This window comes from Leptonotus elevatus, chromosome 2 (genome assembly GCF_054856555.1).
Source record: "Leptonotus elevatus isolate MCC_2025b chromosome 2, RoL_Lele_1.0, whole genome shotgun sequence".
Classification (NCBI taxonomy): Eukaryota; Metazoa; Chordata; class Actinopteri; order Syngnathiformes; family Syngnathidae; genus Leptonotus; species Leptonotus elevatus.
The window spans coordinates 2,929,078-2,945,528 of NC_141240.1; the positions used below are offsets into that span (position 1 = coordinate 2,929,078).

The 16,451-nt window shown below is 40.6% G+C and overlaps 1 protein-coding gene across 6 annotated transcripts in view; it reads left to right on the forward strand.

Annotated features, from left to right (window-relative positions):
* The window catches only part of itpr3 (inositol 1,4,5-trisphosphate receptor, type 3), a 197,050-nt gene that overhangs the window by 80,861 nt on the left and 99,738 nt on the right, over positions 1–16,451 (forward strand). For all 6 annotated transcript variants that reach the window (XM_086069881.1, XM_086069875.1, XM_086069876.1 and 3 more), the window contains 5 exons: positions 593–757; positions 5,164–5,336; positions 5,410–5,529; positions 7,037–7,118; positions 10,118–10,233. In XM_086069881.1, the coding sequence (XP_085926007.1) occupies positions 593–757; positions 5,164–5,336; positions 5,410–5,529; positions 7,037–7,118; positions 10,118–10,233 (656 nt within the window). The remainder of the gene's footprint in view (positions 1–592; positions 758–5,163; positions 5,337–5,409; positions 5,530–7,036; positions 7,119–10,117; positions 10,234–16,451) is intronic.

The following is a 16,451-nucleotide window of genomic DNA, read 5'->3' on the forward strand; positions in this document are numbered from 1 at the left end:
TAATGGAAACACACCTAGTAGCGTGGAAAGAGGATCAGAAGTTTAAAAGGCTTCTCTTGAGATTCAACCACTGGTTTGAGAGCTAGAATGGAAGAAATGGACAGATGGAGAGAGGAAATTGAGAGAGAGAGAGAGAGAGAGAGAGAGAGAGAGAGGGAGAGAGAGAGAGAGAATATATTATAGAGCTAGGCTTAAGCTTCTGCACATACAGCAGCTTTACTGAAAAGCATTTTTAATGTGCATATTGAGGCTGAAAGTACTTTTTTATGCATCATCTTAAAGCATGACTGGAAAACATCCATGATATGTTCACACAAGAAAGGTTTACACTGTGTGCACCACTTTTTCCGAGATTTTTAAAATAAAAGTCATCTTAGAAAATTCGACATGGGGTTTGCACCACAGCATATTTAAAATGTTGGGGGACTACTGCTGTTAATAATATCCTACAAATGATTTACCCTCGCTTTGGGAGAGATCACATTGTCCAAGTCTTAGTAAATAAATCTAATCCACCACTAATCTAGTGTAGATGTTTACATCATATTTAAAGTTCTGTGCACCGCTGATTAACACATTTCATATACTTCAGATCTTCGGCATTCTCAAGGTTCCTTTCAAGGACCGCGGCGGGGGGGAAGGGCCTCTGCTCCGTCTGGAGGAGTTGGCTGACCAGAAGAACTCTCCATACCAGTACATGTTCCGACTCTGCTACCGCGTCCTGCGACATTCCCAGGAAGACTACCGTAAGAACCAGGTAAAGGCTGTTTGTAGGAGTCTTTGTGATTTGTCGCATCTCCGCTTCATGCCCCACATGCATTGATCCGCATCACTGACTTTATGAACATATTTGTAAAGTGCTGTGTCTATCAGTGAAAATGCTTTTATTATCTAGAGTGGTACACCATTTATTCTGAACTGGTGGGTGGGAACCCAAAAGTTGGTCGTGGAGCCATTTTTGTGGGTCATGGACAGGTAGTAAAAAATTGCTGGAGTTCCTCAGGTTACAACGGTCCACCCTGTAAGGATTAAGCGGTTAAGAAAATGGATGGATGGACATGTCAACGTTAAGAATACATTTCATATTTGCAGTCATCATCAGCTTCTTAATAAGGTGCCCTGAAAGGCACTTTAAACATGTAGCATGCATAGTTAAAATATGGTACGTATGTACTGGTTAATTTTTATTTATTTTTTTAAAGTTTTTAAATAGGGTTTCTTTATACAAGAGCATACAGAAGGCTTTGTTGCAGCCTCTAACCTGAAGAGGTTGCTTTAAGCAATTGTAGTTATTACCAAAAACGGCCAGCAGGTGGCTGCAGAGTATAAAAGATCAACCAGGGCCATGTTGTAACAAGCTCTATTCCCCAGTGTTTTCAACAGTTATGTGAATAATTATGAAACTAATGTTAATTGCTCCAAAACGGAAACAGATACAAATACAGTTTTTTCTGATGAAAGAAGAGAGATTCTAACCTTTCTTTTGGTAGGTTCCATGTTTTTATAGCAATAGAACACAATATTCTGAGGTGTTGCGCTTGCTATGTCCTGGCAGGGGTCGACGGCTCCCCTCTTTGGTGGAGATTTTCATGCATGCCAGATCCACCACACCAGCATCTATCGAAACTCAGACACAATCTGCTTCTTCCTCAGGTCATTGAATCGGTGGAGGCTGGTGTCTGTGGATCTCACTCTGCTTCGTTTGTCCTTCCTTCCTTTCCTCAGTCTCTCCTTTGGTCTCTTGAGGTCTCCCTGATTTTTTGGATTTGTTGGAATTTAGATGTTTCTGGGGTTGGTGAAGAATTCTGGTTGGTGGCCCGGTGGGTGGTGTCTGGCCGGTGCTGGATTTCACTTTCCTTTGTTTTCTTTGGTCCCCTCGGGTCTCCTGACGGCGGTGTTCGGTTTAGGTGAACGGTATGGGATTTTTTCTAATAGGTTTTTGGTGAGCTAACGAATACACACACACTCGCACGCACGCACGCACGCACGCACGCACATACACATACTCACCCACATACAAAAAAAAAAGAATAAAAAAAAAGAGCAATGATGATGACATTACCGAATGAACAATACTGAGCTCTTTTTGAAAAAAAAAAAAAGAACACAATATTCTATGGGCCTTGCAAAATCTGTCAAAATTCAGTAAAACAGCCGGGAGCGAAGGGGGTTGCTTCAGTCAAAATGGATGGGAGTGAATACGTTAATTAGATAAAGTAAGTGTACTTTAAATACATATTGTAACTTTCTTTAACTCATATACAAATGACCTGTCTTTTTAAAAAAAAATCGAATGTGCCCCTTGACCACAAGTATGCCCCTCCCCCCTTCCCTTGTATACTCTAAAATATTAATAAATGTAGGTACTGTAACTAACTGTTGATTTTAACTAATTCTCAAGCCAGTACTTAACCAGGGAAGCTACCAAACTCGACGGAAGACAAATCTGTATGATTTGTAGTGTACTGAACTGAAGCAAATCAGAGAATTTACAGCTCTTCGGAAGAATACAGTAAAAAACAAAATGTGATATGTCTAGAGAATTTTTATTGTGTGTTTTGCAGATTTGAAATCAACAAGTAGCCATGGCCATGAAGTCAGAATCACAATATAATGGAAGCCTATTGTATCTTTATGAGGACAGAACATTGTTATGTTAATGCACTTTTCATCAACATGATCTCAAATCTCAAAATGCTACAAAGAGGAGAGGGGTGGGAGTTCAAATATTATTAATACTTTACTTAAGAATTATAGGCCTTTCTCAATTAAAAGGTTTTCAGGCCTGATTTTAAAGAGTCCAGGCTCTGGGTGGCTCTTAACTGGAGTGGGAGATTGTGCCAGAGTCGCAGTGCGGCTCCGTAGAAAGCTCGGTCTGCCATAGTGGAGAGCCTGGTACTGGATGAGGACTTGGATGAGGAAGGTGTTTGAAGATCTGAGGGTGCGGGTGGAGGACTGTAGCATGATGAGATAGGTCAGTGCAAGGATGCATTTATGAGTAAGTAACATAATTTTGTAATTGATCAAGGATGAAACGGGGAGCCATTGCAGTGATTTGAAAATTGGGGCAATGGGTTCGTATTTATGGGCTCTCATCAGCACCCTGGCAGCGCTATTTTGGATCTATACAAATTTGTGTACAACATATCCTAGGGTGACCATATTTTCATTTCCAAAAAAAGACACAAAAAAACCCAACAACACTGCAAGCAAGCGTCTGTTTGAATTAAACACCAAACGCAGAGGTGAGTGTCCGCCTCGCTGCTTGCTGGCGTTTTACCGTGTGAGTAACACCGCACACCATTTCAGCGGGTCGAAAAAAAGAGAGTGCTGCCGAGTACTGCACTACAGGTGAGCTACTCTTTCTCCTGCAGCGCCTTCCTTTTTTTTTCTTTGATTAGAACAACTCAAGCGCTTCCACTTTTTCACTTGCATTTTGGTGGCCATGCTAAATACTTTAGCTACTGTTAGCACTATTGCTATCAACAGTTTTAACAAGTTAACACTTACCACTATCTCCGGGTGACTAAAGACCTGTACAGGACTCCGTGTGTGACTTTGCAGTGCGTTCCCAAAGCCGATTGTGTGGTGCGAAGAAATGTATGTATTTACTTATTTTTAAACGTTGGTGAATATGTGAATGTGCGGAGTTTAAGTGCGGCGCACCGTGTCCCGCTCCAAATAGCCTACAAATGCGTCATCCGTATAAGTGCAATCGCACCGCCAGAAAATGCTCACCCCGCGTTTGGTGTTTAATGTACCATTCGTCAACATGTCTGTGGTGTGGACGCATTTAAATTTATATTGTGCTTTGTTAAAATGCCTGTGCTAAATAAATATTTTATAATAATATTATAATTGTTATTATAATAAATGCAATGATAATAAAAAATTGCCATAATTCTTTTCAGCATTTCAGTTTTGGGCCAAGCATTTCTCATTTTCTGTTTTCGGTTTCAGGCCAAAATTTTCATTTCGGTGCATCCCTAACATCCACAAAGCCAATCTTTCCTTAAAAAAGTACAAATAATTCTCTGTACCTTACTTTGCTGAAGATCCGGTAGCTTAGGCGTTGGTCTCCCATCCTTCAAAAGCTGATGTTTTTCCTACAAAGAAAGGCGTGAAAATAGTTTTATATTTTCCAGTGGCGTCATCTTCCAGCCGTACTATGCAGTGTGTTTTGAATTCACGAATGCACTGTGGAATAATAATACAGCAACGTAAAAAGGCAGCGTAGCAATCTTCCTATTTGCGTAAAGGACTTTTATACTTGAAAACTGACTACGTGGAATGGGCTGGGAAAGGCATCGTAGCCGTGTGCCTTCAGCAGGAGTATTCTGCAGTATTTGTGCCTGCAGGCCACAATGAGTAATGAATAATTTTTAATTGAGCTATGAAAATCACCAAATGACTTTCAAACCTATATAGTAGGGATAAACCGATTATCGGTCGGGCAGATTATCGGTGCCAATATTTAGCATTTTGACGAATATTGGTATTGGCCATTTTTACAAATCTGAAAGCCGATAAAGCTGTTATCTCTCTGAGCGGCGAATGTTTGCAAACTTAGTGAATTTTGTGTTCTCTTCAGGGTTTGACAAACATTCTTGATTTTTAAAATTGTTATGCTAATATTTATTTTACCGCAAAAGAATATCGACTCCAAATATAGGTTATCGGCCTCCTTGACCACTAATAATCGGTATTGGTATCGGCCCTGAAAAAAACATATTGGTCTCTCACTACTATATAGGTAGTGTATACTACCTGAAATGCAAAAATTATTTAAATAAATAGAAGAAGCTAAATGGTTTAATTTCAGCCTGACGTCAATGGTACCTGATGAGGTGTACCAAAGTGCTTCAGTTTTATTCCTATTCAGTTGAAGGAGGTTGCTGTTCATCCATGCTTTGATTTCCTCAAGGAAGGATGTGAAGAATGACAGGACTATGGAAGGATTAGGGGTGGTTTTAATGTAGAGTGCAGATCGTCATAGTGTATATGTAAGAGTAAATTAAATGTTCTTTTTTCCCCCTTTTTTTTTTTCCTACACTGGCGACAATTGTTAGGTGCTTGTGGGATACAATATTGTATAGTAGTCTATGATCATGCATTTGTAATTGGTTGAAGTCATCCTGCTCAGTTTGCATCTGTTTTTTTCAGGAGCACATTGCCAAACAGTTCGGCCTTATGCAGAGTCAGATCGGCTATGACATCCTGGCGGAGGACACCATCACCGCGCTACTGCACAACAACCGCAAGCTGCTGGAGAAACACATCACCAAGACTGAAGTGGAGACCTTCGTCAGCCTCGTCCGCAAGAACCGCGAGCCCCGGTACGCATAGTGTGGCAGCGCAGCAGTGTTGGGGGACGTTAGTGAGAGACGTGTTTTTGCCATGTCTCTTCAGGTTTCTGGACTACCTGTCGGACTTGTGTGTCTCCAACAATGTGGCCATCCCTGTCACTCAGGAACTCATCTGCAAGTGTGTACTTGAGCCCAAAAACCAAGACATCCTCATCAAGACTGAGTGAGTGTGGTGAGATGGGGGGAATGTTTTATGAAAGACTGTTAGTGCCTTCATTTCTACAAACATAAAATTGTGTGCATGCATCCTGATAATCAGACTGAATTTGATAAATTTTCCTGCCTTTTGATCAAAGTCAGTAAAGACCCGATTATCATCTGTAAAGATTATCCAGCACAATTATCCTATTGGGTGAGGTGTGTTAAAAGAGGGATTATTATTTAGTGATCTGCTTAATAAACTGTTTTGGTCAACAGTTGTAAATATTAAAGATGTTCAACATTTACAATGGCGAATCCTTTTGTGTATGCTCAACACAGATTTCCACAGAGTCAAGGACTCTGCAATTATGACGTGAAATAGACCAATACCCAATCACCTTACAGAGCTAATTTGAAGTAACTCGTTGAGTGTTAATCCAGTTGTCCTAAGGCGTTGTTCAGACTGGCAGCCCAAATCTGATTTTTAGCCCATCCGGAATGAATGTGGATGGCTCTTTTGTCACAAAGCACATGAAATCCGATTTTTGCGGGACGGTTTGAAACCACATGCAGGAGGTAGTTTCATATCCAATTTGGACGGGATGCGTCTTAGTCTGATCACCTCAAAACATTCAGAAGTCAGAACGGATTTAACTGTCCAGACGTCACTCTACGTGTGCAAAACCAAAGCACCCGCGCTATCAATAATCCAATCGGTTTGCTGCCCGGCTGTTTTGTCGCATGCTTGGCAGTCAATCGCCTTGACGGCTCCACTGCTCCGTCGGCTCCTGTCATGCTCAACAAGAAATACAGTGACATTTTACGTTACTTGAGCTGAAGCCGGTCTCGCTACCCCATCAGATCTTTACATGCGCAACCTTAAATAGCAAAATAGTGCCCGGTCATAGCCATAGATATATGGTCGTAAAAAAAAAAAAAGAAATGAAGAAAAAAAAAAACATGATGCGCTTGCGAGGAACGGGAAGTATGGAGCGGTAAACAGCGTCACATGACAGTCAGCCCTAAAAATCGGATTTAAGGAGGAATCCGATTTGCCTGCAGTCTGAACGCAGCCTAAAAAGTTGCGGTTGTCTTCAGAACTATGTCTTTTTGAGATAAACGCATAGCTGACGCCATACAAGCCAAAACATTGTCTTCGAGGGGTTTGGAATGTGAGATTACCTTCGGTTATCTTGTTTTTTTTGTACAAAACAGATGTTAAATGTTTCTCTTCATATATACCGTATTTACCCTCTCTGTAATAAAAAAACTGTTGAATGTTACTGGGTAGTTGATTGTTTTTTGCTTTATACTATTAACAGATATTTCAGTTTCACTAGGTCGTCAAGCTCTAATAGGTTAGATTTTAGAAACAGTGTGTTCGCATGCTCCCGGAATCCAACATTGTGCGCAATCTTAACTGCTTTCTTCTGAAGTCTAAATAAAAAATCTAGGTTGCTTCTATAGGTATTTCTCCAAACCTCATTGCAATAACTAAAACAGTCCACAATTGTTGACTTCGATTGCAGGCGGCGGGTGCCCAAAGAGGTGGCCCCTGGTGAAATCCCGACGCAATATATGGGAATGGACGACTATGCAGATGAAGACGAGGTAATAAGACTTCCAAAACAAATGTATTCCCTGTTCCCTGCATATATTTCCTTCCTGACTAAAACTTTATGAATACTATTCAATCAATAAACTACAGTAATTTAATGGAGGAATTTCTTTTTCTTTTTTTTTCACAATTGTAAACAGTTCCCACGTCTTGTCTGTGGCATGCTTTCCTGTTTTCCACTGTGGGACTAGCAGTGGTTTATTTGCATGAGACAAGACCACCCTTAAAACAGAATGCATTGCAATTTCACTGCGGCTCGAGTTTAATGCCTGCACTAACCTCTAAGGGCACCATTTCTGTTGTTGGATTATTTTTTTTCACTGTTGCTGTCCCAGGTCTTGAGATTTACCCCAAGTTTGAAATCAATTGAGTTAATCTTCTAGGTCACGTGTCAAGATCCGGTCCTCGAAGGCCTGAGTCCTGCATGTTTTCCAGGTTTCTCTACTCCAATACACCTGATTCAATGATCAGGATAATTATCAGGCTCCTGCAGAATTTGCTGATGATCTTAAATATGTATCAGCTGTGCTGAACGTGAGAAACCTCTAAAACATGCAGGACTCAGCCCCTCGAGGACCAGACTTTGACAGCACTGTTCTAGGTGGACAACGGGGCAAAAGTATGACCCCTGTAAATATGTGACCTCACATTTAATATTAGAGATAATAATATCTACAAAAGCAATAGGAACCTTGCAGCGGTTCACTGCTAATGTCCTAAATGTTTATCTTCATTTTGGTTTATCCTTGTCGTGGTTTATCCTCACTATGGTTTATCCTCATTATTGTTGATCTCGTTATTGTTCATTCTCTTTTTTGTTTATAATTGTTATTGCTTGTTTGTTTGTTATTTACTCTCACTATTATCCACATTTTTCGTACTTGTTATCCTTTCAAATAATTTTTTTATTACTTTGACTTGCACTCTCAAAAAACGTATTTATACGTTTTTAACTCTTTGACTGCCATAAACGTTATAAAACGTTTAGCATAAACCTAGGGAAGGGCGCCGAGGACGTTAAAATACGTCCCCTATGTTTTTTTTTTTTTTTTTTTGAAAACGGGTGCAGGAAAGCCTTGGGCAGCTGTGCTGAAAGTATCAGGCAGATCTGATTAGTAAAAGACTCGTTTTGGCCCCTAGAGGGCAGCGATGACTCTCTTTGCACAAGGTTGGATGGGCCGCCCACCGTGGGCGTCAGTAGAAGACGTGAGGCGGAGCTAGAGTGTTGAGGAGACAATGGCTGATGAAGCCAAATTTGGCTGACCAAGCAACCGGTTGCAAGCAGCTCACGCTTGAGCATTTTTTTCAAAGACGGAAAGCATCAATCAATACTAAAAAGCGCATTGATGTCGACGATGATGATGACTCCGAGCTTGACGCCAAAGTTGGAAGCCTTGACGCGACTGTTATGATCACGTAGTAAGCCTCACCGGCTAAGCGCGGCTAGCGCTGCTAAGGCCGGAAAACGCGCACAATAGCCGACCGGGTACTTCTACACAATCGGACATTCGATCGGGCGATGGAGAGTTGGCATCGACCAATGCAGATTGATGATGATGGTGAATCCTGAGGTTGACGCCACAGTTGGAAGCCTTGACGCGACTGTTATGATCACGTAGTAAGCCTCACCGGCTAAGCGCGGCTACCGCTGCTAAGGCCGCAAAACGCGCACAATAACCGACCGGACATTCGATCGGACAATGAAGAGTACCCCGAGTCCAATGCATATTCATCGGAGGAGCGGGTACAGTCTGATCACGGAGAAGACACTGTTTCTGGACTACGATGCCACCATGAATGGAGTGGATAAAATGGATCAGAACATCTCTTACAACCCGGTGTAGCAACTGAAGGACACGAGGAAGCGAGACGTAACGAAACCGTAGCATGATCCTGATATTAGACTTGATGGCAACACACACTGCAGTATATACTTGCTATTCCCCGGAAAAAACGGCCTGCAAGAAAGTGGAGCACGCGAAGAGGCAATCTGTTGTGCAAATGCTGTTGCGTCTCCTTGCACGCAGGAGAGTGTTACAAAAAGAAAAACTGTCGTTGAAACATCCACACATTTGTAAATAGTTTGCCAAATTGTTGTCAAATTGTTACACTGTTGAATGTAAATAAACGTATTTTGCTATCAAAAAACACTTTTTCATTCTTGGTGGTAGTGTTTTATAGAAGTAAAGCACTATTTAGGTGTTTGTGGCATCATTCATGGACAAAAAGAAGTGTAAAATTCACTAGAATGCATGAAATAATATCGTTTCACTAAAAGCTTGATTTCTCCGTATTTTGGTCCAAAACAGGCGAAATTGGGTCAAACTAACCATTTTCTATTGTTGATTACTAAAGAACGGAATAAGGTAGAAACAAACTTTTTTTTTCTGATGAAAGATGAAAGTCCAATCTTTTCATTTGGTAGTACGTGTGTTTCCATAGTCCAAACAGAACATTTTCTGTGGACCTTGAAAGATCAGTCAAAATGCTTAAATCGGCTGGCACTGACGGCATCCCTTTTCTGAAAACGTCTGGCAGTCAAAGAGTTAATACTTTGTCTTGCACTCCCAAAAACACATTTATAATTTTTTTTTAATGTTTTTTTTACACTAGAGCACACAGAAGGCTTTGATACAGCTTCTGAAATGAAAAGCTTACCTAAAGCAATGGTAGTTATTAGAAAAGACGGCCAGCAGGTGGCAGCAGATTATATCAGCCAGGGCCATGTTGCAACAAGATCTTTTTCACAGTGTTTTCAACAGGTTTGTGAATAATGATGAAACTTAGCTCTACTCTAATGCTATTTGCTGCAAAACGGAAACAGATACAAATGTACTTTTTCCCTGATGAAAAAAATCTTTCTTTTGGTAGGTTCCATGTTTTTATAGCAATAGAACACATTAATCTGTGAGCCTTGCAAAATCAGTCAAAATCCAGGAAAACAGCCCGTAAATTGTCCAAATGATGCAGAATTATTGTTTGTTTCTTGTAGGTGTGGCTGGTGTGGGCTGACAAGACCAATGAGAAGCAGGAAAAGAGCATAAGGCAGCTCGCTCAGGAGGCCCGGCAAGGCAATGCCCATGACGAGAACGTACTTACCTATTACAGGTCAGCCGTCATGTCTCCAACAGTGTTCCACAAATTGTGTTCTGTTATTTATATTTACGACACACATAGTGTTATTGACATCTTAAACTAACAAAAAACTGTGCTTGATGTCCCAAACAAACCAACAGTGTAACTTTGAAGAACAATAATAATCCAGATTCAAGTCAGGTTTATTAAGACACAAATAACTAATGATTAGATTTTAGTACTACAAAAACAGAAGGCACTCTAAAATAACTGAATTTAATAAATACGATTATATTATAACATTAAAGGCTTCAAATTAAATAAGTGCAATTGAAATGAAGTGCAAAAGAGAATATATAATGCATCAGGGAATTATTTACAGCGCTTCACTTTTTATACATTTTGTTTGTTGTTTGTTAGTCCGTTCCCAAAGCCGATTGGCTGGTGCGAAGAAATGTATTTATTTATTTTTTAACGTTGGTGAACATGTGAATGTGCCGATTTTAAGTTCGCCACACCGTGTCCCGCTCCAAATAGGCTACAAATGCGTCATCCGCACTGCAACGCACACATCCGTGCCCGCCAGTGCAAACTACAGTACATTGACTATAAAGGGCAATTTTACAGTTGCTCACCCCGCGTTTGGTGTTTTATGTACCATTTGCCAACATGTCTGTGGTGTGGATGCATTTCAATTTTTTTTGTGCTTTGTTAAAATGCCAGTACTAAATAGGCCTAAATATGTTATAATAATATTATAATTTTATTGAATTATAATAAATGCAAGCAATGAAAATAAAAAATTGCCATACTTTTTTTTTCTGCGTTTCGGTTTTCGGTTTCAGCCAAAAATATATACAGTGCTGCTCAAAAGTTTGTGAACCTCTTGAGCAATTGTTTCAACCTGATTTTGTTGTTCAATTTGAACCATTACATTTTATATGAAATAACAGGTGTATGTTTATCAATTCAATGCAATGTGATTTGTGTAGTCAAAACTTAATTAAAAAATAGTTTTTGGTCAATTAATGTAGGTGCAAAAGTAAGTGAACCCTGAGCTGCATTGCTTAAAACAAGCAGTCAAGTAGGATCAGGTAGGACAAATTGGTAGCTAAACTAACCACTGAAATGGACCAATGAAATGAGAGGTTTAGTAAACAAATTGTGCATCACTGACTGAAACAAACTATGTCACTTTAGTCTTACCCAAGTGAACTCATACAGGTCAGTCATGCTGAGAGGAAGAGAAATCTCAGCAGACCTCAGGAAGTGAGTAGACAGCATATCTGTCTGGGGAGAGCTATAAAGTCATCTAAAATTGAGCTTCATCATTCCACTGTGAAGCAGATCATCTGCAGTTAGAGAACACTGAAAATTACTTTAATCCAGCCTAGAAGTGGATGACCTTCGAAAATATCAGCAAGACCCACAAGACAAATGATAATTCAGGTGAAAGCCAACCACCTGTGTGTGTGTGTGTGTGTGTGTGTGTGTGTGTGTGTGTGTGTGTGTGTGTGTGTGTGTGTGTGTGTGTGTGTGTGTGTGTGACAGTGTGATTAAATCTTACCTTTGACACCATGGCAATATCTTATGAAATACGAGTTATTTTGCTGGCTGTTTTTCTATCCCGTAAGATGCCCGGTTCAGTAAAACCCCGCCTCTCCCCGTAAGGCCGCGGCGAGGCTGGCCAGCCACTGCAGAACAACCGCGTTTTCTTTAAATGTGGAAAGTAGATGGATGTTCAATTCTTCAATAATCATTTGAAACTAAACGGCTTGTTTGCCACTCAAGACTGCAAGAAGTAGAGGAGGAAGGGGAGAAAAAAAAATACTGCGTGGGACAAGAACCAGGGACCTTCTGCTTTCAGAGTTTACGCTAGCAACTACACCGTTCGTTCATATACATTCAATGCAGGGTTCCCACGGGGTCTTACAAAGTCTTAAAAACATAAAATTTACGAATGTGAAAATACCTTAAAGTATTGAAAAGTATTGAATTTTGATCTTTGGGTCTTAAATGTGATGCTGTATGTGGGGATTAAAATTCTCCGTTGCCCCAACAGATCAAGCGGGGAAAAACAGACGTGTGCGCGTTGCCAGAAAAATGTCATATGCACAAGTCGCACACCGTTTCATGGACCTGACCTCGTCACAACAAGGCTGTCCTAACAGTTGGAATATGTAGGCCCTTTTATTTTGTAGGTGCAGCAGGAAGTGTTAAGGTCATTTTCATTATATTTTTTCAGTCACAGTGCACATGATTGGCAGATAGGAGGGGACGGGGTTTTCAACGAGCAGGAGGTTTACTTTAGCTAACTTCACTAGTAGCTCATCTGGAAGGGGCTGTATTGGTAAACATCGAAAGGCATGAAAAATATTTTTTGCCGCAGTATGCCATTTAGAAAACAAATATGTGACCTGCATGAATTGTATACCGGTAGGTCCGATGAGAAATAATAGCGGTGTCTGCTATGTATGGTGAAGCTATAACTGGTAGCGGTTTCTCAGATCACGTAAGTAAAGTGTTACCCTTCTGTCACGGACCACGCACAGCTTTACTATTTAAACACCACATTAAGAATAAAAACAGCTAAACTTGTCACTGGGATAACGGAGATGACGTCACACATTTGTTGTCATTGTAGTTTCAAAATTGCGGTGTGTGCAATGTGCACACAATGCGCATTGTTGAAATGTCACTGTTAAGCAAATCATTTTGTGAATGATTTTTATCTTTAAAGCATTAGTGTTAAATATACATTTAATTATATATATATATATATATATATATATTCTCCTGCACTCCTGCACGCAGTCCTGCTGTCATGTTCTTGACAGAAATTTTAAAATATGAAAATTTAAATAAATTGTTCAGAAAGTGAATTTCTTTAGGTTAGCTCTCTTTGAATGTGATGTGGTCAAAATATTTGGTGCAACTAACTTTAGCGCCTGTGCAACCAAGAAAAAAACTTGGTCGCACCTCTGCAACCAGTACAAAAAGTTAGTCCGAGAGCCTTGATTTAGGCTTTTAGCCTAAATAAATGGGACGGATGAGCCGGACATTGAGAATGCAACACCCAGACTCGATGCGATCTATGGCCAAAATAATCCGACAGTTCACTGAAGAGCCCTACTACACAAACGAAGTCACGCAGAATTTTACAGAATTTGGAACATGTAGCCAGTGCCGGTTGAGTGAACGCTGGCGCATTTGGCTGCCGCTGCTTACCGGCTTATATATGTCTTTTTATGATTTTGTTGATTTTGTGAGATATTTTAAACTATTTTAGGTCTTCCTGCACTACCGTAATTAATCTTATGGGATTGATAGGTTATTGCTTGGAAGTTTTTACCTGCTGACTCGAGTAGCCTTCACGGGAGACGCCAGTCTGCAGACCCACTCTTCCTACTTTACGGAGTTTCTTTTTCCACAACCATGTGGACTCCCAAAGTGCAAGCGTGGAGCCTCTTGGTTTTGATTGTCTTGATTCATATCCACCCTCCTGCGACTGCATTTCTCCAATACTCCGCTGCTGACCTTCTCCGACTCCGCTCTCGGCTGTCCTGGCCGCCGCCGCTTCCACCGGTGTTCCACTTCCACCCAAACGTTGCTTATCAGCCTCGCCGAAGATACATCCACCGGGGGTCTCGTCGAAACTTTCTCTTCGATGAAACCACATCTGTAAAATCCATCTGGTTCAATAATCGACGCCCGTCACGTACGCCGTTGAGTCGATCACACAGTGCTCAATTCCAACTCACTCCCATTCTCTGATCACATGCTAATCACCTTTTCCGCCAAGCTAACTTTTTCCAAAGTCACTCTCCCCATGTCATAACCTTTCGCAAAACAAAGACTATTGACCTGAACACTCTCTTCACTCTTATCAGCAGCCTACCCAGCCTGGATTCTCGATTCTCGATGAACTGGTTAATCACTGCAATGACAATCTCCATGATCTTGTCAATATACCTGCGCCATTTAAAAACAGTATCTTTTACCACTTCTGCACCTTGGTTTACTCCTGCTCTGCGGCAGTTAAATCCAAAGTATGCCAACTTAAACGCCTGCACAAGAGAACTGGACTCACTGTAGTTTTACTCTGCCTTCTGCTTCAGACATCTCAGAAATCATTTGTCATTCCAAACCCTCTACTTGCCAGCTCGATCCCCTCCCTACTGCTCTGGTTAAAGCCTGCCTCCTGACTCTAATCCCCTTTATCACCAACATTATTCACTTATCTCTCCCCACTGGTATTTTTCCAACATCATTTAAAACTGCAGCTACAAACCCCAATACTGAAAAAATCTGGTTAAGATCCCAGTAATTTCAATAACCTTCGTCCCATTTCAAACCTTCCATTTCTTTCAAAAGTCTTGGAAAAAAACTGTTCCCTCACAAATCAACTCCCATCTTGGTTCTCATCCAATCTTCTTCAACTTAACAGTAACAAAACTGAAATTCTATTGATAGGTACTAAGTCCACTTTAGCCAAAACTGACAGTTTTCTTCCAGTGCACTTGACAATTTCTCTGTTTCCCCCTTCCCTCAGGTTGAAAGTCTGGGTGTCATCCTTGACAGCACACTTTCTTTTCAGTCACACTTAAACAACATCACCCGATCTGCATACTTCTATTTACGCAACATAAATCGTATCCAGTTCTTCCACCTGCTGCAGTTTGAATCTGCAAACCAGTTGGAGGGACAATGGCGTCTCTAGTATTTCTACTCCTCACACTGTCAACTTGGCCCTTATAAGCACAAGTTATCACCTTTGGATGAGTAATTCTCACAATGTGGTTGGTTTGCTCACTGGACTTTATGCATGGAAGCACATGTGCGGATATTTATCAATCCATGCTACCTCTGCAGTGGGTGGCACAGGATTTAAATTTATGATGATGACATTACCGAATGAACAATACTGAGCTCTTTAGAAAAATAAAAAATATATATATATAAAAATAAAAAAAATTATAAATATATAAGCGACGGGAAATCCTCCACACAGTCAGTCAGTTGTTGGACCTTGGCGCACCACACTATTAGGTGCACCGTCGATTTTTGAGAAAATGTAAGACTTTAAAGTGCGCCTTATAGTCGTGAAAATACGGTAGGTGTTTTCGGTGACATTTTTCACTTTAAATCCCTACCGCTTACATGGTTGAACTCAGCGTAGAATATTCTCTGAATTCCTCCCGGGATTTGGGAAAGATATGAAAAAAAAAATCCTTTAGTTTGATCACAGTCACCACATTGAGTTTTGTTGCAACCCTAATACGTCTTAAGGATATTTATGACGAAATACCGAGTCGATTCACAAGTTTTGGCTCGTACAAATACTTTCCTTTCTGTGTATTGTTTACTTGTTTGTCCTTAAGCAAAATGGCCGGCTGTACATGCACAGTGCGCTGTTCTAAAAATAGCTGTTTGGGCCGCCACACGGAACATAGACATGCATAGATCACAGACTTTTATATGTAAGTCTGTGGCATAGATGCATCTGCTACATATAGGTCCCTGAGATATCACTCTAAAAATAATCAATACGCCAATGGGAACACATTCCCCATGAAGCCCAGCAACCCGTGAGGTATGTGCCGGAAGCAACCACCTTTGAGCGTCAACGCAAAACAAGGAAGTGCAAACAACAAACCACGGAGGATAAACGGGAAACCATGTAGCGTAAATTAGTAAAGAGTCAAGAATAAAAATATCTCTCAATGTCTTAATTTGTGTTTGCACTTCAAAGAAATTTGAAGCAAAACGTTTCAAAATATTCTTTTGAGCTTTGTTTTCTCATCGAGAAGTTTTGCTTGATTCATTTTGACATAAATCCATAACTATCCACCACTCATGCCTGTCTTGATCTCACCAACATTTTGGAATGTCTTGAAAAAGAAAAAAAAACTTATGTACTGAGCAACAGACAGGTTGACCAAGGTTATCGACAGCAGTTGATGACAGATGCATTGTGAGAGCTGTGGCGAAACACCCAAAGATAGCGACCAGGGACATTACTGCGAAGCTCCACAAAGTAGGGTGAAGGTATCACAATCTACTCTTCGGAAAAAAAACTTCAAGAAAAGAAATATGCAGGCAATACCACAAGATACAAACCATTCATCAGTATCAGAAGGCCAGATTGGATTTTGTAAAGTACAGAGATGAGCCACAAAAGTTTTGGAACGATGTTTCATGGACTGATGAGACCAAGATGAACTTCTACCAAAGTGATGGAACGGCCAAAG